The 26,562-nt window shown below is 38.0% G+C and overlaps 2 protein-coding genes across 9 annotated transcripts in view; both read right to left on the reverse strand.

Moving 5' to 3' along the window:
- LOC105475970 (estrogen receptor binding site associated antigen 9) overlaps positions 1-9,345 on the reverse strand; it is a 28,179-nt gene extending 18,834 nt beyond the window's left edge. The window contains exon 1 of one of the 3 annotated variants that reach the window (XM_011731510.3): positions 8,315-9,027. Coding sequence is in view for 1 of the 3 variants with exons in the window: in XM_024790978.2 (XP_024646746.1) it covers positions 9,125-9,265 (141 nt within the window). In the remaining 2 variants the exon portion in view is untranslated. Of the gene's footprint in view, positions 1-8,314; positions 9,028-9,124 lie in introns of those variants that run through there. The other 2 variants (XM_011731508.3, XM_024790978.2) reach the window with 2 other exon arrangements.
- Positions 9,346-18,525: 9,180 nt separating this feature from the next.
- The window catches only part of LOC105475972 (PKHD1 like 1), a 166,509-nt gene continuing 158,472 nt past the window's right edge, over positions 18,526-26,562 (reverse strand). For all 6 annotated transcript variants that reach the window (XM_011731513.2, XM_071067900.1, XM_071067901.1 and 3 more), the window contains 4 exons: positions 26,244-26,390; positions 25,746-25,899; positions 22,020-22,289; positions 18,526-18,942 (listed from right to left, as the gene is read on the reverse strand). In XM_011731513.2, the coding sequence (XP_011729815.2) occupies positions 18,932-18,942; positions 22,020-22,289; positions 25,746-25,899; positions 26,244-26,390 (582 nt within the window). In that variant the 3' untranslated portion in view covers positions 18,526-18,931. The remainder of the gene's footprint in view (positions 18,943-22,019; positions 22,290-25,745; positions 25,900-26,243; positions 26,391-26,562) is intronic.

Consider the following 26,562-nt stretch of genomic DNA (forward strand, 5'->3'; position numbering starts at 1 on the left):
AAAAAAGAAAAAAGAAAAAAATAGAAAAGAAATAAAAAGCATCCAGAATGGAAAGGAAGAAATAAAAGTGTGCTACTCTACGTGGAAAATTCAATGGGATCTACAATTAATTGTATTTCTACACATTAACAACTATCAGTAAGAAATTGAAATGTTAAAAAAACATTTACATAGGCATAAAAAATATGATACTTGAGGACAAATCTAATTAAGGACTTGATTACTGAAAACTATCAAATATTGCTGAGACATTTAAAAGGCCTATATTACTTTAAAAAGACTTTTTCAGAGATAGAAGACTTTTATTAAGATATCAACATTTCCCGAAGTGAGTTATAGATTCCATGCAATCTCAACCAAAATCTTGGCAGGTTTTTTCTGTAAAACTTGACAAGCTAATTTCTAAAATCCATATGGAAATGCAAAGAACGTATATAATAGCCAAAACAACACTGAAAAAGAACAAGGTAAAACTGCTAGCACTATCTGGTTTCAAGACTTGTTATAAAGCTTCAGTAATAAAAAATGAATAGTATTAGAATCAAAATACATGAATAGATCAATGAGAAGTACAGGAATAGACCCACATACATACAAACAACTGAAATTTAATAAAGATGCAAAGGTTAATTCAGAGAGAAAAGAATAGGTATTAAGAAAAAAAAGAGTACTGGTTAAACTGGATATCCACTTGGAGAAAATCAAAACAAAAACCTTCAATATATATCTGGCACCAGTTACAAGTAATTAAAAATACATCAGAGACCTAAATGTAGTCTGAAACTACAAAATTTCCAAGAAAAAAAAAAAAAAAAACCTGGTGACCCTGGGTCAGGCAAAGATTTTTAGGTAATACAACAAAAGCACAATCCATAAAATAAAAGATTGGCAAATTGGACTTTATGAAAATTAAAAACTACAATTCAAAAACACTATTAATGGAACAAAAAGACAAGTCACAGACTGAGAGAAAAATCCTTGCAAAGCATACGTCTGATAATGGACTTAAACCCAGAATATATAAGAACCTCTCAAAATTCAAAAATAATTAAAAAAAAACTCAATGTAAAAATGAGCAAAAAGTCTAACTAGACGTTTCATCAAAAAATATATACCTGGCTGGGCGCCGTGCCTCACGCCCGTAATCCCGGCACTTTGGGAGGCCAAGGTGGGCAGATCACAAGGTCAGGAGAACAAGAACATCCTGGCGAACACAGTGAAACCCTGTCTCTACTAAAAATACAAAAAATTAGCCAGGTGTGGTGGTGGGCACCTGTAGTCCCAGCTACTCTGTAGACTGAGGCAGCAGAATGGCATGAGCCCAGGAGGCGGAACTTGAAGTGAGCGGAGTACTTGAACTGCTCCAGCCTGGGCGACAGAGCGAGACTCTGTCTCAAAAAAAAAAAAAAAAAAAAAAAAGAAAAGAAAAAGAACATATACAATGGTAAATAAGTACATTAAATGATGGTCAACATCTTTAATCATCAGAAAAATGAAAATTAAAACCACAGTGAGAAATTATTACATACCTACTGGGATGATTCAAACTAAAAATAATGACCATAGCAAGTACTGGCAAGGATTTGGAACAACTGGCACTCTCATACTTTAGTAGTGGGAAAGTAAAATGTACAACCACTTTGAAAAACAGTTGGGCAGTTTCTTACAAAGTTTGACAGACATCTACCATATGACCCAGCCATTCTACTCCTAGTAATTTACCCAAGATAAAGAAAAGCATATAGCCATATAAAGACTCGTATTTGAAGGGTAAGGCAGGAGAATAGCTTGAATGCGGGACGCGGAAGTTGCAGTGAGCCAAGATTGAGCCACTGTACTTCAGCCTGGTGACAGAGCAGGACTCCATCTCAAAAAAAAAAAAAAAAAAACAGAAATAAATAAATAAAGACTTGTATTTGAATAGCAGCTTTTTTACTTAATAGCTCCAAACTTGAAATAACACAAATGTATATCAACAGGTGAGTGGATAAACAAATTGTAGTATATAAATACAACAGACTACTACTCAACAATAAATAGAAATGAACTATTGTTACAAGTAATAGCATGACTATATCTCAGAATAATTTTACTGAATGAAGGGTCAGACCACCAAAAAAGTATATACTGTATGATTCCATACACAGCATTTTTTAAGCTCTAGAACAGGGGTGTTCAATCTTTTGGCTTCCCTGGGCCACACTGGAAGAAGAAGAATTGTCCTGGGCCACACACAAAATATACTAACACTAACCAGAGCTGATAAGCCTAAAAAAATTGCCAAAAAAGCTCATAATGTTTTAAGAAAGTTTACTAATTTGCATTGGGCTGCATTCAAAGCCATCCCGGGCTGCATGAGGCCCACAGGCAGCAGATTGGACAAGCTTGCTCAAGAAATTATAAACAAATATAGAGTGACAGAAAATATCAGCAGTGCCTTGTAATGGGGCAGGGACGAGTGGGAAGGAAGGACCACTGAGGGACATGAGGAAACTTTTGCAGGTAATGGATATATTTACTGCTTCAATTGTGGTGGTTTCATAGGTGAGTGTATATATATTCATCAAAACTAATCAAATTGTATACTTTAATTATATACAGATTATTGTATTTCAATTAGAGCTCAAAAGAGCTGTTAAAACAATCTACACCAAGACATTTTTGAACAATATTATGTCACTTAAATTAGAACGCTGTTCATATTCTGATTAGAATAATATTTTTAAAAGTCATCAACACCATAATTATCTTGTATCAATTATTTGTTACTTTGTAGAAAGCCAACTTCCATTAGGAAACTAGGACAATTAGTGAAAAGAAACATTATGTCAGAACTTCTCTAAAAACAGAAATCTGATTTCACAATAGCGTTGCAATATACTGTAATAACTTAGTTTATATTTCATGAAAAGCATTCTTCTTAGTGATTAACATGTAGTAACTCATTTAATGCTCACAACAACCATGGGAAGGACTTGAAGCAAGTACTATTTTGTCCCTACTTCAGATAAGAAAACTAAGGCACAGAGGGGTTAAGCAAGCTGCCAACCACACAGAACTGATAAGTTATAGAACTGGAATTTGAACCCAAAGAGTCTGGCTGCAATGTTTCAATCCTTAAAGACTACACTCATACTGCCTCCCTATGATTAAATAACAAGATATATGTCTTTATGAAAGAGATGATACAGGAATTGAAAACTACAGCCACAGCAATGATAGGAATAAAGATTCTAAAAATGGCAAAACTATGCCAGGTGTGGTGGCTCACGTCTGTAGTCCCAGCGCTTTGGAAGGCTGAGGCGAGCAGATCAAGAGGTCAGGAGATCAAGACCAGCCTGGCCAATATGGTGAAATCCTGCCTCTACTAATAATACAAAAATTAGCCAGGTGTGGTGGCACATGCCTGTAGTCCCAGCTACTCAGGAGGCTGAGGCAGGAGAATCGCTTGAACCTGAGAGGTGAAGGTTGTGGTGAGCAGAGATCATACCACTGCACTCCAGCCTGGGCAACAGAATGAGACTCCATTTCAAAAAAAAAAAAAAAAAAAGGTAAAACTGGTATTATTTTGGTAGCCTTTTTTTGGGGGGGGAGTCGGGGGGAAGACACAGTCTTGCTCTGCCGCCCAGGCTGGAGTGCCGTGCCATGGTGCAATCTCAGCTCACCGCAACTTCTGCTTCCCGGGTTCAAGCAATTCTCCTGTCTCAGCCTTCCGAGTAGCTGGGGCCACAGGTGCCTGCCACCACACCAGGGTAATTTTTGTATTTTTAGTAGAGACGGGGTTTCACCATGTTGGCCAGGCTAATCTCGAACTCTTAACCTCAAGTGATCCACCCCCTCGGCCCCCCAAAGTGCTGGAATTACAGGTGTGGGCCACTACGCCCAGCCTGTATCCTTTTTAAACATGGTTCTTAATTTTCAAATTTTTCTTATACATTTTAGTCACCTATACTACACATGTATTGCGTATTATGTATTTATATATACATATATCTATATATGTGTATATATGTATATGTATCTATATATGTGTATATATACACACATATATTATATATACATATATATACTATATATCATATATATTGCGTATATATGTATTTACCCTAATAATCACTATTTAATTTTTAAAATTTCTTAAGATGAGTTTTGGCACAAGTTAAAGTTGAATACTTAAGTAACTATGACAATGTCCCGACTAAGAGCCTCAAAATATATACAAAAGAGGGGAAAAAAAATCTGTTAATCCATGAGAGACAGCCATTTTTCCAATGTTGAGAGGTAGAATAGACCACATGTTAAATCAAGTCACAAGAAATACACAGGCAAACATACATATGTGCATGCAAATGTGCACACACTTACAGGAATGACGTTACTGATAATGGAATCTCATGTCTTAGCTTTTCCTTGCCTTGTCTTTGTCAAAGGAGGAGAATTACTAAGTATTCAGAATCATGATTCCTGTCATTGGAACAGCTGGAGAATATGTCATCCAGCTTCTTAAATTTTCTGAATAAGAAAACTAAGATACACTGAAGTTAACGGTTCTGCTCAAGGTGAAACAACCAGCTAATAACAAAACCACAACTACAACAGACTGGCCTCTCAATCCAATAGTAACACCTTTAGAAACAATCACAACACTTGATTAATACAATTATTTAGAGTGCTGATTTCTTAAAACAAACAGAAAAAACATACAATAATGTGATATTTTTTTCCAAAATAAAAAAGCATAAGCAGTATATTTGGACTTCAGTTCTACACATACTTACTTAAAAGGGGATAAAACCTAACTTAAGTAATAATTATCATGTGACCACATTAAAGGGACAGCTATATACTCCTTTTAAAAACTGAAATACTGATTAGTTTTTTAATTACCTTACATGAGCATAAGATAAGCAATAACATCTAGAAACATAAGGAGTAAAATCATCCTGGATAAATATACCATCCCTGTACTATAACACACTTTTTTTGTTCGTTTGTTTGTTTTTGAGATAGAGTCTTGCTGTGCCTCCCAGGCTGGAGTGTGGCAGTATGATCTTGGCTCACTGCAACCTCTGTCTCCTGGGTTCAAGCTATTCTCGAGCCTCAGTCACCCCCAAATCTGGGACTACTGGCACAAGCCACCACACCCGCTAATTTTTCTGTTTTTTAGTAGAGACGGGGTTTTGCTGTGTTGGCTAGGCTGGTCTCAAACTCCTGGCCTCAAATGATCTGCCTGCCTCAGCCTTCCAAAGTGCTGGGATTACAGGTGTAAGCTACCGTGCCTAGCCCATGCTTTTTAAAAATGCATTTCATGGGCATTCAAGACTCCTAAAGTCTTGAAAAAAGCATGTAATGCAGTTTTTTACCTAATAAAACATTACATTGAATGGGTTAAAAATTATATAGTAAAAAAATAATGGTTATCTCTGATAGGGCATACTGAAGCATTAGAGAGCTAAGATCTAATATCTCAATCTGAGTAGTAATACCACATCCTTGACTGTATGTGCTCTTTGTATGCTATACCTCAATACAAAAGTTCCAAACAAACACATAAAAAATAAGAATAAAACAAAATCAGAAAGCCAGAAAAACATACTTAACTCGCATAGTATCTCATTTTGATTGCTCTGTAGAGCCATCACTGCTAGTTCCTTCTAAGGAAAGGCAAAATATGCACGAGTCTTTTCTATTTCTAGGGTCAGAAGGGGCTTGTAGACAATTAAGGTACAAAGACAGGGCTCCAAAATGTTACCTTAGCAATGCTCATGTACTTTTGTACATATGGAGGCTGTCTCTCCATATAAGCTGAACGATTTACTGAATGCCTAACCTGGAAGTGGTCTACTAATTGACAGTATGAAAAGACAGTGACTGTAAAAAAAAAAAAAAAAAAAGAACCAGAATATTAAAAAAATTTTACTCCAGTAATCTAAATACTTCTGTCAAAAACATCCCAACTAGTGGTTTACTCAGGTTAAAATCATGCAACAATGCTGATTCCTCCTTTCTCTCTCCTTATACCTAATTCCCAAAAAGACTCTATTCAATTTCCCAGTACTGCCCATATTCTTTCTTATTTCCACTGTAATCTCTCTAGCATAAGCCTTTATTACCTCTTGCTGGACTACCGTAAAGTCTTCTTAAGTTTGGTATTTTATTCTTTCCGAGAAACAACATTTTTTATTTTGTATCATGGTTATTTCTATACCTTACTTTGCCCTGTACAACCCTTCTCTAGAGTATTTTATTCATTTGGTACCTTCAGTTACCATTTGCCAAGTAAGAGTTGAAAAAAAGTTTGATTGCTTCATCACGAGTAGAATGATCTGAAAAATTACGATGGTGAATGATTGCTTCTTTTAAGGCTGATTTGTCAAGAACAAAATTCTCAACCAAAAGAAAACTTTCTCAAATGAAAATTAGCCTAAATTTTCTGAAAAATTACAAGAAAAAAAGCCAGAAAAGAGACTATAGAACATGTGGTACTTGGCGGGGAAGGAAATAGAATCAAGGAGATACTCTATCAGTAGGTTGTGAAGAAAGAAGATGATATTTACCATTTGGGACTGTCAGTTTTAGGATATATATGAATAAAAGTTGAGAATAAATTTCATATAGAGCCCTGGTAACCACAGCCATCACCTTTCCAAATATTGTTAGTGTCATTGTTTAATAGATATTCGCCAACTTGAATGACTTCAATGCAAATTGGAGGTAAAATTTAAAGGTTGATTTTTTTTTCCCAACAAAAAATAGAAACTGGGTTTTTTAGTGATTACAGAATAGAATTCTCTCCTTAGCAATCAAGAATATCCTCATTCTGTGGAAAATTTTCTTTTGTGATTAATTAAAGAGGAGAACTGATACTCACTGACTGTCTACTATGGACCAAGTACTATCGAAATGTTAACTCACTTGACTCAAAAAGCCATCTTATGAGATAGATATTACCGTCCTTGTTTCATAGAATTAAACAGAGTTAGCACATCCACTGACTCCATTCAAACCTTGGTCTGTTTAATTCAAAAGTCAAGAACATCTCATGAACAATGAGCATTCTTAATAATTCAGTGATACTACCACTTCCAAGATAAATTTTCCAACCAGTTGCACTAAAATAGGGAAAATGCGATCAAGTCACACTTTGATTTTATCAGTTACACTGACTGGCAGGCAGGAATATCCTTTGAGATCTGTATTTACTTAATGTCCCGATTCATCTAAATGAATATATATTAGCACTTACTATGTTTCAGTCGCTACTTTGGATTTGGAGGCTGGGCAATACTACCAACTCCGCACAGGGAAACTCTGCGTTCACTCCCAATTGTCATGAGCTTGCCCATAAACTTGTTCCTAAGGAATGCAAGAAACTAAAGAAGCAGGGCGTCCATCAATCAGTCTTGCTCATTCTAGTATTTATAGGTTTGTCAAAGTTGGGCACATAGTAGGTACTCAAATATTTGCTGAATGGAAGGAAATTAACATTCCTTGAGCGCTTGAACGTTCAAGAAAATGTTCGATCACCTCACTGGAATCCTCAGGACAACCAAAAGAGGTAGGTTTTTCACTACTCCCGTTTAATAAATGAGGCTGACAGACTTAGATTCACTCAGCCAGGATTTAAAGAGACTGACCTGAAAGCCCAAGGCTCTCCCCACATCATATCTTACTTAAGAAACCTTTTAATTGTGTGCACACTGCCTCAGTGCGATTTTTGAAATGCCCTCTAGATCACCAAGTTGATAAGTATCTTAGGCTACTTTACACTTTGGCTGCTTTGAAACACTTTCTAGAACGGAACAATGTTAATATAATCTCATTTTAACATTAAATTTCCTTAAAAATTACAAAGACAAAAATTTGAGGTATATCAGAACGAGATTCAAAACTATGAGGCAATGTATCCTCATTAAGGCTTTTTGAAGAAATGACATCTCTAGAAAATCAACAGGAATGAGAGCTCTGCCATGTTAACTGAAAAAAATTTTCCTAAAATTAAAAAAAAAGAATGCTACATTAGAAACTGATAGATCAAATGTATTATATCTTTTCTTGTTGAAATTCTCGGTAAACTGCTAGACGTCCTTTCAAGTAGCCTCAATATATCACAATTCATAAAACAAGCCAAAATCTATGCCGGTACACACTAAACAAGTGTTGTATTTCTAAAACTCTATTTCCGAATCTTGTCATACCAAAATTTGAAAAACCGTATGACCTAGTACAGTCCAGAATATCCTCAAACTATAACTCTCCGAAGTGGGTCAGAAAATATCACAAAGCTCACAAAATAAAATTTACCTGAACTCACTTAAATTTGATAAATAAAGGTTTGAGCAGCGGCCCGTAAGAGAAGGGGAAACAGAAGCGGAGTGTGAGAGCTAAAATCGAACATTCTGTGCCATGTCTGACACCCCAGAGTCAGGCCCTCAAATATGTGACACCACTGGGGCGGTTCCGAAGGCGGAGTAAGGTCTCCTGAATAACTCAAAAGGAAAGAGTTTCATAACTTAAGTGGTTTCATTTCAGATTACCCACGTGAAATTGGCTGATGAAAAAAAAATCATACCCACTGCACAGATGAGAAAAAACAGGAGCGTTTTCAGGTTATACAAGCCGACGCCTGGCGCCCGGCGTGACGTGAAACGCTCTAAGTTGCTGCAGCTGGATACCAGGTGGACTGGGATTTAAATTGTGGAAAAATCGGCCTGGAGAGGTACAAGGCCTGTAGACGGAGGACTGTAAGGTCACGGTCACGGAAATTTTCCTGAGGAAGGCGGATTTGGAGGCTGGGTGCTTTCCGGGCCGGTACCCCGCAGACCAGTCTCCCACGCGTGAGCCGAGCATGGCGAATGCTGCACGCCCGGGTCCCGCTCCCAGTCGCAGTTTCTTCACCCCAGAGGTCACCCTGACCCGGAAACAGTACCCCAGAAGCAGCGGTCAGGCGTCGGGGGAGGTCGGGTGGAAGGGCGAAAAGGAAGGTGGGAGGGCAGGAAGTGCGCGAAGAGGCGGAGGGCCCACGGCGAAGGCCAGACGCTGCCCCAGAGGCTAGGGCTGGGGTCGGGATGGGGGTTGGGAGAGGAAAGCCCCTCCCAAGCACGCGCGAACCGCACACACTCACCTGCCCCTCCCCCTCCCCGCCCGCCCGGCGGAGGCTCCGAGCTGCCGCGGGCCGCGCGCGCGCACACAAGGCGCGCTCACGCGCGCTGCCTGTCTCTTCCTCGAGCTCGCGCTCCGCCCGTTCACTCCCAGCCCCGCTCATTCAAAGCCGGGCGCGCGCTCCCTAGCAGCCTGCGTTGCCTCCGCGCAGCCTCCATGGCCGCCCGCTCCTCGGGAAACCCGCCCCCAGTCCCTCCTCTAGCCCCACCCCCAGCCCTTCTTGAAGGCGGATCTCGGCTGTCTCCAGGCCCTGGCTTCCGCACTCCGCCTCAGGTTCTGGCTGGCCCAATAGGTGAGAGGCTACGGGTCTGACGTCAGGATTGGGAGCCAATGAGCGCCGGGAGCGGGGCAAGCGGCGACAGGCACGCCAGGTTCGGTGAGGGGTGGCTTTTTGGGACCTTTGCTGGCTGCTTTGACTGTTTATTCTTGGAGCGCCTGGTTCTGCCAGATGTCTCTACTTTCCTTCTATGCAGAGTGCCTCCCCTCCAGTCGAGCCCCTTTCTGCTCAACCCACAGAACCCCTCTATCAGATGCGACCAAGGAAGATACATTTCAATAAATGCGGGATCTCCCTCTGTCTCAGGAATATTTGGGTGCGGCTAGACAGACCCACTCCTCTCAGTCATTCCACCACCTCAAAGATGCGGAATGCTGAGTTTAATTCAGGACGTAGCCTCCTCCTAGTATTTTTTAATTGAATTTTGTTTAACTAGAAATTAAGAAGTGGCACTTCACCGCGTCCATGCATTTGTTCCTCACATGCACCCTGGACTTGCCCTTCTTTCAACCTGAGATGTTCTTTCCTTCAGTGCTTCTCTCTTTGCAGCCTGATTCTTCTTTTTATCTTGTATGCTATGAAAAGGATCGAGTCCTTGGTTATTATGTGCAGGGGACCCTCAGAATACTATGCTCCACAGTTGCAAAGTGACTGGTGAGGGAGAAGTGAATAGGGTCTAAGGCCAAAATCAGTTTATGCAAATTGTTCCTCAACAAGCCTTTATCTTTATATGCCTTTAATTTTTCTTTTTCTTTTTTACTACAACTGCCTTTGTTCTCCCACCCTGACCCAGCCACCACCTACCAACTTAACTTTGTGATAATCTACCACCACCGTCCTCCTTCCAATTTGCACCACGTTTTTTATTAATAATTTCATTTCCAAGAAGGGAAAGATGTGTTTATGACTCGTGCTCTGGAATGGTTCTGTGTAACGTTGGATAAAATTATTTAATCTCTTCACTTCAATTTCCTCATCAGTAAAATGGCCATAATAGTGAAGCATTACTTCATGCTGTAGTAATACTTGCAAAGCTCTCTTAGCACAGAGCCTGGCACATAGCAAACATTAATAGATAATAGTCGTTACTGCGGCTACTGCTACTGCACTACTATTGCACTACTACAGTATCATTGCCGATAACTGCATTTCCCAAAGGCCATGCAGCCCCTGGCAGTCCGTTAAACACCTGCTTTAACTTTAATCTCTAGCATTCTAATGCCTAAATTTCAATATAAAATTTCTATTTTTTTTAATTTAAAAAATCCAATTATCTAGCTGGGCACAGTAGCACATGCCTGTAATACCAGCACTTTGGGAGGCCGAGGCAGGAGAAACGCTTGAGCCCAGGAGTTTAAGACCAGCCTAGGCAACGGGCGAAACTCCCTTTCTACAAATAATTTAAAAATTCGCCAGCTTTGGTGGCGCGTGCCTATAGTCCCAGCTACTCAGAAGGCTGAGGTGGGAAGGATCACCTGAGCCCAGGAGGTCGAGACTACAGTGAGCCATGATTGGGCCACTGCACTCCAGCCTGGGAGACAGAGCAAGATCCTGTCTCAAAAAAATTAATTAATTAATTAATTAAATCCAAAATAACCTATATTCGGATATAAACGTGTTTTAAATTTTTTTTCTTAAAGAGTTGATTGCTTTAGATGATTTATTATGCCCTAGGATATTTTCTTCTTTTTCCTGATTCTTCAGTTTTCTTTATTAAATTTGCCTTTCCAAATGAAACAAAACGAAAGGTATATACTTTTCCAGAAACACCTAGTTACTGAGTACTTGTTTCCCAACACAATAGCAAAACAAACAGAAAACAAAACTCGCTAAAGACTGCAAATTTAAAATTTACTTTAGTAATAACTATAAAATAATATTTAAAATCATCTTGTTAAATAGTTAAGTCCATAATTGGGATCACAAGTCAATAATTTGGATTTGGGTTTAGGGACCACCTCTTGGAAACAGGCAACTTTTAAGTCCTGTCCTCTCCCCAAAGCTTGTGTGGAGTGGGAATAGGGAACCACCAAATGTCAAATGGGAGGAACATAAGGGATAGAACCTGGTATATGAATTTCTTTTACTCAATGGAATATAGTTAATTCTGCCTGCTCTGAGTCCAACCATTTTGCTCACTCTAAAGCTTCTGATCAGCCTCTGCCCAATTACCAGCTTGATTTATTCACACTATCAACCTCCAGCCAACCACTTACTCTCCCCTTTCAAAGCCTACATAGGCTTTGTTCTGAGTTCTCCAGCTGGGGCTAACTCTGGCCTTGTCACCTGACCTGGCCCAGGAGGTAGGAGCAGACTGCAAACACAGCCCTCTGTTCCAGATTTTTCCCAACCCAGTTCCCTGGCTTTTCACCAAAGGGTGGGTTTTTTCCCTCAAACACAATTTTAGACCTGCTGTTCTGACTTGAACTTTAATGGCTTTTTATTAATGAGCAGCTGTTCACAGTTGAATACAGATCATAAAGTCACATTCATTTCTTGATCAAGTAAAACAAAGCTTTGCCATTCATAGAGTGACAGCTTTGAGCAGATACATTTAAAGCATAGGATTTTCTGATGAGAATTTTAATGAATTGTTTTATTAATCTTCCCACTGGGGAATTTTACTTGCTTTCAAAATAATAAACTTCAGTATTCTGGAAAATTATGACTTCTTTTTTAATATTCAAAATCACCATATACTAGTTAGGGTCAATTGCCTAATAGAGAAATCAAACAGTCTGAAGCAGCATTTTTATTTCTTTTCTATTAAATGAAAATTAACCTTCTATGAAGCATTTAAATAAATTTTTCCTCATAATTGTTATTACAATTAGCAGTGACTTTTATTGCTAAATATAGGAAGACTCAAGATTTAGTAACAATTTAGAGTTAACCAGGTTTCTTCAGAAGGGGCTTGGATAGAAATCGAGAAAAATAATTCATATATTTTATAGAAATACATTCAAATGAAAAGAGGTGAATTCTCATTTTGTGTTCAGTAGTGAGGTTCAGCAACATCATACTTCTGGCTAATGTCCACATTGTTATTAGATTTATAACAGAGTTCAGCTATATTATGAATTAAGTAGAGTTGATCTGAACAGGATCTGGGAGTCTAAGACCTTTTGTTATTTCTAACAGTAAATGTATTGAAATTCATACAACCAACATAAAACAGTAGTTTGTAACATAATCTATCTTGTACATGGATTGAGAAAGTAGAAATAAAACAACACGAAACAATGGGAGACTCATTCATTGAGCTACAGCATGACGGACGTCGTGACTTTGACCTTGAACAAGTTTAAGCCTCAGTTTTCTCATCTGCAAAATTACGTTAGTAATTCCTGCTTTACAGATTTCTTTTGCAAATTAAATGTCATACCATATGTGGAAATGTGTTGGAAATATAGCAATAAAATTGGTGAAAGCTTTAAAGCAAACAGATTTATTATCTTCAAGATCAGGACAATCCCCTTTAGCTCACAGCATGGAATAGTGCTTCCAGGGAATAGAGGTGAATTTTATGTCATCAGCAACCAGAAGTAGACATGTTTACTAGCAATATATTAACAAAGGGAAACAGGGAGGGAAAGCCAGAATTCAACCCTCCATACCCCCACTTCTACCTTCTTTATTCCCTTTGTTTTAAAGGCATAGGATGAAAGATCAGCTGTCAGAACTAGGACACCTATAACCCTTCCCCTTTCTCTCCAGGCTTTTATATACCACTCATGGGATATTTATCTCATAACAAGATCTGTTGCCAAGTTTTGTCTATTCTTTCTTCTCAGTGTCCATAATTTCAGCACATCTGGATAGCAAAATGATCTGCTAACTTAGTCTTTTGTATTTTACTATTTTCCTTCCTCTAAGTCACTTTGGTACTTTGCTATCTGATTAATATAAATATTGTTAAGGCACAGCCTTCTTCATAGTAACTGACCTTTTTAAATTTTCCAGTGTCCGTCAATTCAAATTCACTTAGGAGGATATGTGTCTTGATTGTTGCTTTTTAAACTCTTAATTTTGAATTGTTTGTTTGGGGATCTCCCTCTAACCACCTATGGCCCTTTAAGACATGCCAGAATTCTCGTTAAAGGAGTTAGTCTATGTATACTGTACATTTCATACAGTGAAAATTAACTTAAATCTATATTTTATACTGTAGTTCTTATTTGAAATTAAATCCTTTAAGGATTATTTTCACTTGAAAATTGAACTCATAATCATACTAGAAATTTTTGATGTGAAGAACTTAATACATTTTTTCTTCCTAAGAATTTATAGAATTTATATATATAAAGGATCATCTGCCTAAATGCATAAATTACTGTAATGAAAAACCAAAGGAAAATACTCTTGCCATGTAGCCAGGCACAGTCATAAATATCTTGCACAAAAGGAATTAGTTTTTTTTGCTCATAGGCACAGAGCCCATTACCATAGCAACCATAATTACTCAGTCTATAACTGGGTGTGAATTTTATACACTGCTACTTCAAACATTAAGGCTGTAAGTCAGGATAAAGTGCAGTTTCTGTAATATTTTGAAAAGACTTCTTAATCTCGAAAAGCTAGGATAGGAAAAGTTTCATTATGCTACCTAATCATTGGTTTATTAGAAAGTTTATTTAACACCATGGGCAAAGTGTGTGCTAAGCACTTCAGAGAAGTTGAAAGAATACATAGTCCTTAACCTAAAAAAAACTTATCTAATAAAGTCAGCATTCATGGGTGAACAGCGTTCTTAGAACAGTTTTACCATGACCATCTTCCTAATTTCAGAATGATGGAATTATAACAACTACAGTACTGTATTAGGACTTGCAAGTAAGGCAATAAGAGGTTTGTAGCTGTACCTACTATGTCCCCTATGGCACAGTTTTCCTATTTGGTCTTACAGTGTGTCTGTAGCTACTCTCTGGGGAGGGGAAATTGGGGGAATAAATTTTAGTATTTCTTTCACTGGAGACTGAACACTCCTTGCAGTTACTACCATCATGGGGAAGCTGAAAATGCCCACTGATGAGCTTAGAAAAAGGTCAAGACCCTCCCACTGTTTCAGTAATTCCCCAACCCAACACATAATGGATTCAGATTAAAGGTATTTTTTTTGTTGTTTGTTTTATTTGTTTGTTTTTTGTTTTGTTTTGTTTTTTGAGGCGGAGTCTCGGTCTGCGGCCCAGGCTGGAGTGCAGTGGCACGATCTCGACTCACTGCAAGCTCTGTCTCCCAGGTTCACTCCACTTTCCTGCCTCAGCCTACCAGGTAGCTGGGACTACAGGTGCCTGCCACCACGCCGGCTAACTTTTTGTATTTTTAGTAGAGACGGGGTTTCACCGTGTTAGCCATGATAGTCTCGATCTCCTGACCTCGTGATCTGCCTGCCTTGGCCTCCCAAAGTGTTGGGATTACAGGCGTGAGCCACTGCGCCCGGCCTCAGATTAAAGTTTAAGCATTTCCATTTGGGAGGGTATAGGTAGTAACTCAAAGATGCATGGGGTATTATAACCCTGGCATTGTCCACCTTTCCCATTAGGAAGGATTAACTCTCTGTTCCCTTGTTCCTTTCAAATTTTGCCATCTCAGATATCTGATGAAAGCGGGAGATGTATCTTTTAGGATTAGGAAAACCACTAAATAACAATGAAACCCTGAAGGAGCCAGGGCTGGTATAGGGCACCACAATGTCAGGAGCCCAGACTCCTTTCAGCTGAGCTCTCTGGGTTCTGGAAGAGGTATAAAAATATTCTTCACACAAGGACATTGTAAAAGCCATAAAATTGTCCACCATCTTAGTCTTTTCTTACCTACAGGTTTAAGATTTTTCTGTAGATTTTTAGTAAGGAGATTTTCTAACACAAGTTATGGAGCAGTAAAAAGCACTGGCCTTTATCCTCCAGGTCTCAGGAGCCATCTTGCTCCATGTAGCAGGAAAAACCGGAAAGGATGAAGAAAGGGCAAAGGGATGCATAATAGCTGTTTTAGCAGTTTCTAGAATATGCCACAAGATAATGTCTGTTTTTGTAACCCACTGCACAGAAGTTGATCGCTCTCACTGCAAGTGAAGCTGGGAAATTGCCTTTGTTCTAGGTGGCCCTGTGCCCAGCCAATAATTCTAATACTTAGCACTCACAGGGTGCTTATTACATGCCAGGCAATGTTACAGGGTAATAAGAAGCCCAGTGGTTTACTGGGCCAGGGATTGACATGATATAGGCCACATTATGGAAATAAAAACAAGAGTGTGTCATTTTACCGCCTGTAGGCACTGTGTTACATGTCATATATGTGATACCATCAGTCTTCAAATACCACACTTTCCACATTTTGTAGCTGAAGAAACTGAGAATAAGGGAAACTAAGAGCTTGCCTGAGGGCATAGAAGTGGTAAAGTATAAACCAAGAATTTGAACAGGAATTTGGATTAAAAACTCTTCCCAATGAAGTACTTGCCCATGCTTGAGGAAAAGTGGGAAGCAATTAAATGTTGGAATTTGGGCTCTGGAGTTAAGTTGTCTGTGTTTGAATCCCAGCTTTACCATTAGTAGCTCTGTGAACTTGGGAATTTAACCTAACCTTTCAACATTTCAAGTTTCCTCATTTGGACAAGGGAATAAGGTTATCCTCATAGGATTGCTGTAAGGAGAGAGTCCATGTGGAACACACAGCATAGTGTCTGGCATGTAGTGAATATGTGATAAACCTTTATTATTGATTATTGTTATTATTTGTGCTAGGGGTATTTTAAATAGCACTTTTGGGGATAAATGAATAAAAGGTGAAAACAGATGGACCATCTAGAAGTCATTGCAATGATCAGAAGGTGATGGAATTTAGGAAAGAGTAGAGAGTAGTACAAGATATAAACATTTCTCTTACTATGAGAAATACAAGAAGCTATTCTTATTAACTTCTTATTCTCTGTTTCTTTCTTTGACCAAAATTGGAACAATATATTTACTTCACCAATATTTCAGGTCTTAGATAGAAGAGCATTCACACACCAAAGGATTTTTATTACTTGTTCAAGAGCTAGATAGTCACTTCTTACAATAAAAAATATTTTAAGAATTTAAACATTAATTTCTAAGACAGGAATGTTCAGAGAAATATTATTTAAATGCAAAAAAATTTAAAAGCAAAAATAAAAGTTGCTTAGCATATGAATAAGGGATATGGGAAGCCATACTGCCCATGGATTCCAATAATTCAAACATTTTTAAAAGTAGTAATTAAATTGTAATTTATCTGGAATAAGCAATTATGTATTATGATTATTCTAGAAAGTTCTTAAAAAGCAGACAGCCAGAAACCTAAAGCAGTTAAATCAGGAACTTTTTAACAAAGTCTGTGGCTAAGAAACAATTTTTAGAAATTCCTTTTACTGCCATATAACTTGTATTAGAAAATTTCCTTATTAAAAACTGACAGAAAATATCTTGACAAAAAAACTCCAATGGGCTGAATTAAACCTTTAGGTAAGAAAAGAATACAAATGGTGGACAATTTTATGGCTTTTACAATGTTCTGGTGTGAAGAATATTTTTGTATCTCTTCCAGAACCCAAATGTAGGAATTTGTTCCATAGATGCTGGAATTGCAGTTTTTGGAATTTAGTTTTCTAACAGAAAGGAAGTATCATGGAATGAACTGTAAACTGGATTTGCTTTAGGAAGACTGATTTTTAAGTCTTAGCATGAAATGGCCCATGTTGGGTCTCTTTCCCCCTGCCTATCCCAGGAACAGAGGTTTTTCACTCCACCAGGGTTGGAACTGAGGGGAGTATAAAAGTGCTCTGTTACCTGGTGCTGTACAATCAAGTATCAATACTCTCTGGACATGGCAAATGTTCCTCATGAAGGGGCTTTCATGTATTACTTTGAGGACTACCTTGTCAGGGATCACTTACCTACAATTCCTTTAAAGTTGTGACTATTTCCTTTGCAGCTGTTCGTGTGAACTTTTTCCGTAGCCCCTAGGCCTTCAGTGGTCCTCTCCCAATTTTCTTCGACTGCCCTTCTAGGTAGCTCTCCTGAACAAGGCTTAAGAACTCCAAAATGCTAGCAACCTCATGCTTTCTCTCTCTCTCTCCCCCTCTCTCTGTCTCTGTCTCTCTCTCTGTCTCTCCCTGAGACAGTGATCCATGTTGTATTGAAATGGTCTGTTTCCATTCTTTCCCCAAATATCCTGAAAACTCTTCGAGGGAAGGCATAGCATGTTATTTCTTGTAGCCTTCCTACTTACTAGAACACCGAATAGATACTGCTCACATGAATGAAATGCCACATTTATACCAAGATATTTGATTTTACCACCTAGTAAGTGTTTATATGTTTTCTGCTAAGTAAGATTAACAATGATCTGAAGTGAATGTACTAGGAAATGGTATACAAGAGATAAAGGTATGGGCTTTGTTGAATTCTCTCAGCTGTCCCAAATGTTTGCTGAGTGTCACTTGCTGGAAGGCTCTGGATATGGCTTCAATGTCTTTATTAGGAGTTCTGCCAAACTAAGTATTCCCTTTAGAATTTTCTGAGTAAAGAATTGCTATTTTCAATAGTATTAGAGAGTTCGGTTAACTAAGCTACATTAGTCTGTAGCTTTTTTGCATTCTCTAATTTATCTTCTTGAAAATAAGTCTGTTCTGTTCTGTTGTTGACTTCCCCACACTTTATGCTTCATTCATCCAGGAAACAGTGAATAAGCATCCACCAGTTAAAGGAACCCCTCAACCCTCAACTGGTGCCTGGGGTTGAGGGGAGTCATGCTCTTCGTAGTGGCAGTTTTGAGTGGGAAGGAGGGGTAGGCAGAGAAGAAGTTTGGACTTATTCCAAAAGATCATTCCAAGGACAAGAAAACTTTTCTTAGAATATTGGCCAGAGTTTGGCAGATCCAGAAATACAGGACAGTCTAGGATTCCTGGGATTACTGTGAATCTGAAAGACAGCAACTCAGTGTGAAAAATCTGAGATGAGATTGTCATCTCAGATTGTGTGAAAACAATCTTGTCTTTCCAAAATCATTAGAAACTAGAATGGCTTACATTGTTGGAAATCAAAGCCTTATAAATGGATAGAGAAAATAAGAACGCCCCCCCCCCGCAAGTATTAAAAAGAGTACTTAAAATGCTTCCAATCTGATGTAAAGAGCTTCTTAAGTCCGAACTTGACAAGCTCTTTCCATTATTTAAAGGATTCTAGGATTTGTTGGTACAATAACTTAGAGGTGTCATATCTACTTCCAAATAACAGATTTCTGGAGGTTTATTGAAATGAAATAAGAACATACCAATATAAAGAATCAAAACAAATTTATATTTTGAAGAAATCTGATTTTAGTGTTTAAAGCTAATTAGTACATTGTATATATTATAAAAATATTTTTAGTATATTTTCATGAAAATGCTATAGACTTTTGTCTGTTGCCCAAAAAAATAGCTAATAATTCTTATATTTTTGTTTCCAGCCTATTCTTCAGAACAGTCCTTTAGTAGCTTCCTGAAAAATGAAAACAATACAAAACAATTTTTAAGTAGTAATAGCATATAGCATAATTTAAAATATATTTCATTAATTTTAACTTTTCTCATTTTTATGGTATAGTTAGCAGTATTTCCAAGTTTACCCATTTAATGTTAGAATCAGTAATTTTTTTGTAGAAATTTATAGATTGTGGTGCTTATACAAGATTTTTTATTTTTCACATTCAAAAATGCACTTTTAAAATATAAGATCTTTTATTTAGTGAAACTTCATGATCCTCTTAAAAGTAATATATTATTAGTTCAGAATGCAAAGTTATAAAAGAACCCAGCATTTTAATCCATTAATAGTGTTTAAATTATCTTATATTCTAATTGAAAAATGGTAGTTTATTTAGTAGCAAAGGAGAAGCCATTGATTAATCTTCTTATTTGGAAAAGTTCCTGGAAAAAACTCAGGAGCTACATCGTTTACTAATTATTTGAGAACAGAATTATATTAATTTGGTAAAGTACCAAAGTTGTCAGGAGTAAGCAGGATGAGAGTCAATAAAGATTTTTGCACGTAATGAGGCAATGCAAAATTCACAAATATATATGGAGCAATACTTAGCTAATTAGACCTTGCATTTTAAGGCTTCTGAGAAAAAAAATAAAATGAATTAAAGAAATGCTTGTCATTCTATTATAAAATAAACAATTGGTCTTACTTTTATTACTATTCTGGAGACAAGAAAACTGGCATAAAAGTAATGTAAAACCCCCTGTCTATACTCAGCTATAAGAGGCCAGGACAAGGTCTCTGCAAACCATGCTTCTCCTTTGACCACTGGACTCCAATTAATTTTTTCCATTAGGAGAGAAGAAAGGATTTCCTTCTTCTTGTTTTCTGGCTGTTCCTGAGACACCAGTAGTTTGTTTCAGCCTGCAGTTTGTTTTGTCACTTCCAGACCCAGCCTTGCTATGTCCCCTGATCCTTTATATTTAAATTTAAAATCTAGTCTTGGCTTTTATTGCTCAATATGATTTAGTATTATTTTAAATTGTTACCTCACCTCAAATTCTTCCTCAACTTTGTTATACAGTATCTCTTATGTTATTTTTTTCACTAAACTGTCAGAAACTATCCCTCATTAAATGAACTGAAAACTGATTAATATATTCCAATAAAAACTCTTTACAATTTGCCTACAATACCCCTACTCAACATCTCCCCTTAAGTCAGAGGTAAAGACTCAACTTTCACTTTCAAGATTTAAAATCAAACCACATTTTTAGTACTTATAATATGTAAGGCATACAGTCCTGTAAGTGCTCACAATTTGGTGAGGAAGATATATTTGAATATAAGCTTAATACAAGTACATTACAGAAAGGACTATAATAATGATACAAACACAAAGTGCAATTGGAGACCAAGGGAGAGGAGAATTAAATGTAGAGTGGGAAGGAAGAAGGGAAACCTGCTGGATGAGGTGGAATTTGAGCAAGACCTAGAAGGATGCTGTGAGAGGTAACCTTGGTGATTAGAGGCTGGCAGCCAAGGTATAGATATAGGGGATATGTGGGATGGAGAGAATTCTTTCTGGAAATGATTTGGTAAAAGGAGGCAGTCTTCAAAACTGTTTCAAGGTCTTTGACGTTGATACTGTTTTTTGCATGTAGTGAGGAATAGTTGAGGATTTGAGATTACTGTTAGCTTTACGTGACCTTAAATCTGACAGCAATATGGAGGATAGGCAAAAATGGCAAGGCATTAACTGAGAAGGGGTAGCTGGAAAAGTATGTTTGTAAGGAAATGATGAGGAATTCTGTGGTAAACATGTATAACTGAAGATGTTTTATTCTACTGTCATTTTTTCCTTGCTCCTATCATGTCCCTGTTCTTGAGTGCCTTTTCCCTCCCTCTCCAAATCTTACACATTTTATACAGTCCCAACTTTCATGTGTTCCTAATGCAATGACATTTGCAATCATCTCTAATCATATAGAGACCTCTCCCCTTTATTAATCTCTCTAATATTCAGTGTCTCTGTCTGCCTGTCATTTCTGGTACTAGCACCGTTATTATCCTTAGTGAAACTACACCTCCACCATTCTCAGTACCTTACCCCATGTGACCCAGGCCAAGCTAATTAGAACGCTGTGGCCACAGTGATTGGTTCAGGAATGGGCATGTGACCCAAGGCAGGTCAATGACATAGCTTTGGGGCTTTTCTCTGGAACCGTTGGGAAAAAGGTTAGCTTTTTCTGTATTGGTTGATGGGCTGGCAGAAGATGTTGGTGGGTACCTTTGTAATGAGGATTGGGGGTGGTGAGGAGTCAGCCTGGAAGTGAAGCCAACAACAAAGAGAGTAGAGCCAAGAGAATAAGAGACAGAAGTTCTAGAAGATACCATTTGAGTCCTTAGATCCAACTGTTTCAGAAACTTCTGGACTCCTCAGTTAAGTGATCACTTTACTAGCTAGATCATTTCAAGCTAAGAATCTGCATCTTGCAACTCAAAAAGAGTTCTGACATGACCTGCACTTTTGTTTCACCACATTATTTATTTATTTATTGAAGTACGTATTTATTTACGTACATATTTATTTATTTCATTTATTTATTTTGACAGAGTCTTGCTCTGTCATGCAGGCTGGAGTACAGTGGCGGGATCTCAGTTCACTGCAGCCTCCACCTCCCAGGCTCAAGCGATTCTCCTGCCTCAGCCTCCCAAGTAGCTGGGATTACAGTTGCACACCACCATGCCCAGCTAATGTTTTTATATTTTTAGTAGAGATGGGTTTTTGCCATGTTGGCCAGGCTGGTCTCCAACTCCTGACCTCAGGTGATCCACCTGCTTCAGCCGCCCAAAATGCTGGGATTACAGGTGTGAGCCACTGTGCCCAGCCTTGTTTCACCACATTCTTATAGACCAACATGTAGTGAATAACATTTTCCATAGGTTGTCTTGTCTCTGCCATTGAGGCTGTTACTTTCTCTTTGTGTACACAGTGATATCATGCACAAGAGCTGGGCACACAGCCTTTATCCAGTAAACACTGGTACTTCAATATGTGGAGAAATACTGTATTAATGGACTGTACTTACTTAAAGTTATCTTCAAAGTTGAAACTGCAGCCATAAATATTTCCAAGAGCCACATTCTTCCAATCAGACAGCTAATTACTACAGTCATTATCTGGGCATATGTACCCACAGTTGATGCTTTGCTGTTGCTGCTGCTGCCGCCACTGCTGCTGCTACTACTGCTGCTGCTGCCACTGCTGCTGCTAGAGACAGACTCTGCCAGCAGACTGAAAGTTCTGGATTCTACCCAAACAACATTATCCAGTATAAATTCAATCTTGTAATTTTTTCCTGGAAAAAAAAAGCATCATAGTGTTTGATTTCCTTTTATGTTTTACTTGTTTTCATATAGTTCCCATTTGATTTTCATTGACTGAAAAACACTATATAGATCCTGATGAACTATTTTTGAAAGTTGAGTCAAATAAGTTAGTTTAAGTACAGACAAGTATAAACAGGGTCTCAGAGTTAGAAGAGTTCTATCTGTCCATTAACTGAACAACAGGGAAGCTAGGTAGATTTTCTTTCTGTGGCAGCAGTACCTGCTTCTTAGAGCCCCTTCCTAGTGCCCAGGACTGGACAAAGACTGTTAGAAAAGAAATGAGGGACAATAGGGAAGAGAGATGAGGGTGCTGAATCTCAGTTTCATCCCTTCGTAGTTGACCTAGGAGTAGAGAAGCATCAGTCTCAGTTGGGGGTGGTGGGGATGGATACTGAACTTTTTATTTTGAAAAATTTCAAACAAGAAAAGAGTTGAAGGAATAATACAGCAAACAACCATATGCCCTCCATTCCGATTCAAAAAACTTTTACCGTGTTTCACATTTGTTTGAAGTTAGATGCTATTTTTGTATTACAAGGCTGTGACCCTTTTTCCTTACTCCAGGTAGACATTTTAGAAACATTGTTACTTGTGTTTAGAATGTAAAAAGTTAAAGAGCTCATCCAATATTATTTAATCTCCAGGTTAAATCTTCCCACAGTTTTGAATAGGAGATAACCAATATATTTTTCCTTGCTATAATTTCTTTTGGGTCTGTTGCTATCATTTATAATAGTCATCACGCAGAATAGCATTTCTAATACTTGTACAGCCCTGTAAGTTTTTACTCATCTGTTTTCTCTGTTATTTGTTTTTAAAAAGTCATTTCTGTTTTCATTCTTTATTTAGGAAGAGAATATAATTAGATCTTGATCACATCTGTGGTTTTATAAATAATTGCAATTCATTGTATAGCTTTCAGGATATATGGGCACTGTACTATAGAATTTTCTGTCACTGACAATTCCTGACAATGGTGTATTAAATTTTTTTTTCTTTTTGCATTAAAAAATCTGAATTTTTGTGGCAGGTGAGTTTTTTTAATTAATTTTCTTGATGCACAAATAATTTAGGGTAGTCCTTTTATTTTGTTTTTCTCCTCTGGAAGTACTGTGAAGAAGCCCAAGCTAGCTTTGTGGAAAGACCACATAGAGGAGAACTGAAGAACCCAGCCGAAATCCAGAATCAGGTCCATAGAGATATGACCTCAATTAAGCCATCTTAGCCAGCTCTAGTTAACAGAAAATCCCAGCTGAAGCCCCAGACGTTGGAGCAGTGATGAGCCATCCTGGCCCAAATTTCTGACACACACAATTGTGAGCAAATGAAATGGTGTTATTAGATTTGGGGCTGGTTTGTTACATAGCAATAGAAACTGCAACAAGCACTAAACATTACACAGGATGCTAAACAAATATGTCCCAGTGTCTATTAGTAATACTGTCTTTATCTAGGTTGGTTAAAGATGCAGATTCTTTTTCTCCCACCCATTTCTCACATCACCATTTTCTGTGTTAGAAACCACAACCCATATCTCCTCTACCCAAATACTCTGCTTTGCTCTTTATGGTGCTATATGTAGAAGAGGGGTGCTGTGCTGTCAGGCCACAGTCTGATCAGCAAGGGGATTTCCTTCAGTGCAGTGACTGTGGGGCTTACCTGTTAGAAAGAGTCAGTGAAAGATATTTTGTTAATTTTCTCACTAATGCTTTGTTGTTGTTATAATTTTACTGTGGTTAATCTACAAACTGGCTAACTGATTTAAAAATAATGAAGAGATCCCTATACTTGGCTTTCCCTATTGTACATAACCAGGGAACTGAGATGCCACACTTGATGAAGAAAAAAGGAGAGAGAGAGAGAGAGAGAGGAAGAGGGGAGGGGAGAAGGAGAGGGTAAGAGAGACGACAGAGGGGGAGGGAGGGAAGGATGGAAGGAAGGAGAGAGGGAGGAAGGAAGGGAGGGAGGGAGGGAGGGAGGGAGGGAAGGAAGGAAAGGAAGGAAAAGGAAACACATAGGTGAAGAGCCCTGGTACTTCTCCATGGCAAGTAAGACAGACACTCCCAAGGGAAGCTTTGAATTCTGAAAAAAACTTAATGTATGAAAGAAAATGCTTAAATTATTATTTTGTTGCCACAGTAAAATGCCAAAACCTATTTTAGTGCCTTAATGCCCCAGTGATCCTGGGTACTTTTGGAACATTGTAGTTTGAAGACCTTGGTCACAAGGTTGGTTCATTGCCACTGGGCACTTATTGGGTCCACCCTCATGAGGAGGTGAACAAACTTCTTTTCAGGTAGGGTTCTTGCCAGCTGCCTCATTTCCCATAAAAAAAAATTCCATTTGGGCTGATAGTTAAAAGAATTTAGCTCTGCTCTTAACCAGAAAGCAGTGGGATACAAGGTACTTGTCTAGGAGCACACCATTGAACTAATTGTCATTTAATTATTAGCAAACATTAGGCTGAGATATTGCTGCCCAGTAGGAAGACTGAACATATCTGGTGTAGGGCACTAACAAAATCATGGAGAAACAAAAATTCAGGGAAAAAAAGTGGGGCGGGGGTGCCACTACATAGCCTTTTCAGAAGTTAAGGCCCCTGACTGTCTTAAATAGGTCCTGGGTTGGGAGAAATAGAACAATGGAGGCCTTTCTCAAATGTAAGCAGTTTATCCATTTCATTCTTTTAGATACTCTACATTCTATCACCAAGCGAGATCTGTTTGGGGATATATTATTTGGTCCCTGGTAGAATGGTTTTTACTAGTCCGAGTTGTGTCATCAACCTGTATGAAGATAGTATAAAAAACGTTAATTGTGGCAGTCATGGCTGTATTTCCTGCACCGATGTTCAAGATATTACTTAATAGAAATTAATTGTGCACACTTTCTGAAAAATCACAGGGGACATTTGTTCTGTTCTCAGAGAATATTATAATTCTCCACAGCAACTGGTCTGTTTATTTGATGGGTACTGTAAATTATGATAATGCTCATTTTCTCTTTTGCTTTGGCTTTAAGACCACAGCCAACTTTCTAGCCCAACTCTGAACTCCTCCTTTAAGACATTAAAGTTATATGAGCCTACCTTATCCTTTCTTTTATTGAATTTGAAAATCCATATGTTAATTTTTCTTACTGTAAATGTAATACATCTTTAGTAAGCAAATTTAGAAAAGTATACAAATGGATAAATCATGATATAATTTTGATTTCCTTAATTTTTTATTTTAATTTCTATTTTTTTCACATATTAAATCTACTCTTAAGCTAGACTAAATATTTTCTGAAACAAGGCAAAATATAGCATTCTGATATCTATAGTTTATTCACCAGAGTGTTACCGAATGTTTTGTTCATTAAAAGACCATTATAATTGTCTCTGCTTAGGTTATATATGTGAGGATCCAAACTAGTGCACCCACCTGTTCTAAGGGGAGTAAGGTCTGTGTAATTGGCCCAACAGCTGCTAAACGGAATTGTTGTATTTCCACTAAGGCCATTGACTTGGTTATTATTGTAGTCCTTGAGTATGGCCCTCAAAGTTAGTGCAGTAATTCCAACTGATACACAGTTACCCTAAAAAAAAAAAAAAAAAGTAGAGAATTATAACAATTGTTCTGTTTCCATGCTTTTAAAAATATATGCAAAACTTTATTTTCAAAAATGCCTCTTTATAAATTGAAAAGCTGCAGAAGCTCCTTGTTGCACACACAGAGTTCATAAATCTGAGCAGCAGCAGTTCATTTAACATCAGCATTTTTAAGACAGTACAAGATGGCACCCTTGGATATTAGTCCAGCTTCTAAAGGGGCTGGGCGATCCTCAGGCTGCCAGCACACCAGGATGAGTGAAACTGGCTCATCCTTCAGAATTTGTAGCTTAATTCCTTCACTTAAGTAAAATTTTGAGTTATGACTTACGTCAGAATCTGTTGCCTTTACCGAAGGCTGCTGAGGAAACGGCTGTCCCGGCTGTGCTGCCACCGGCTGAGTGATCACTAAGAGTGAGGACACGAAGGCCACATGATGAACAGGAAACGCAGACCTTTCAACTGGCTGGGCAGTTACCTGTGAATGCACAAGGGATGAATTGGTTTCTAGGTGATAAACTATACTCAGCAGCAAACTCATTTTAGCCAGGCTGAGTGTAATATATTCATTATTTATTTTAAAATATGCTCATTATGTAAAATTAATATAATTACAATATTTCCTCCATTAAATTTATGAAGCATTGTTA

The sequence above is a fragment of the Macaca nemestrina genome, chromosome 8 (assembly GCF_043159975.1).
Source record: "Macaca nemestrina isolate mMacNem1 chromosome 8, mMacNem.hap1, whole genome shotgun sequence".
Taxonomy (NCBI): Eukaryota; Metazoa; Chordata; class Mammalia; order Primates; family Cercopithecidae; genus Macaca; species Macaca nemestrina.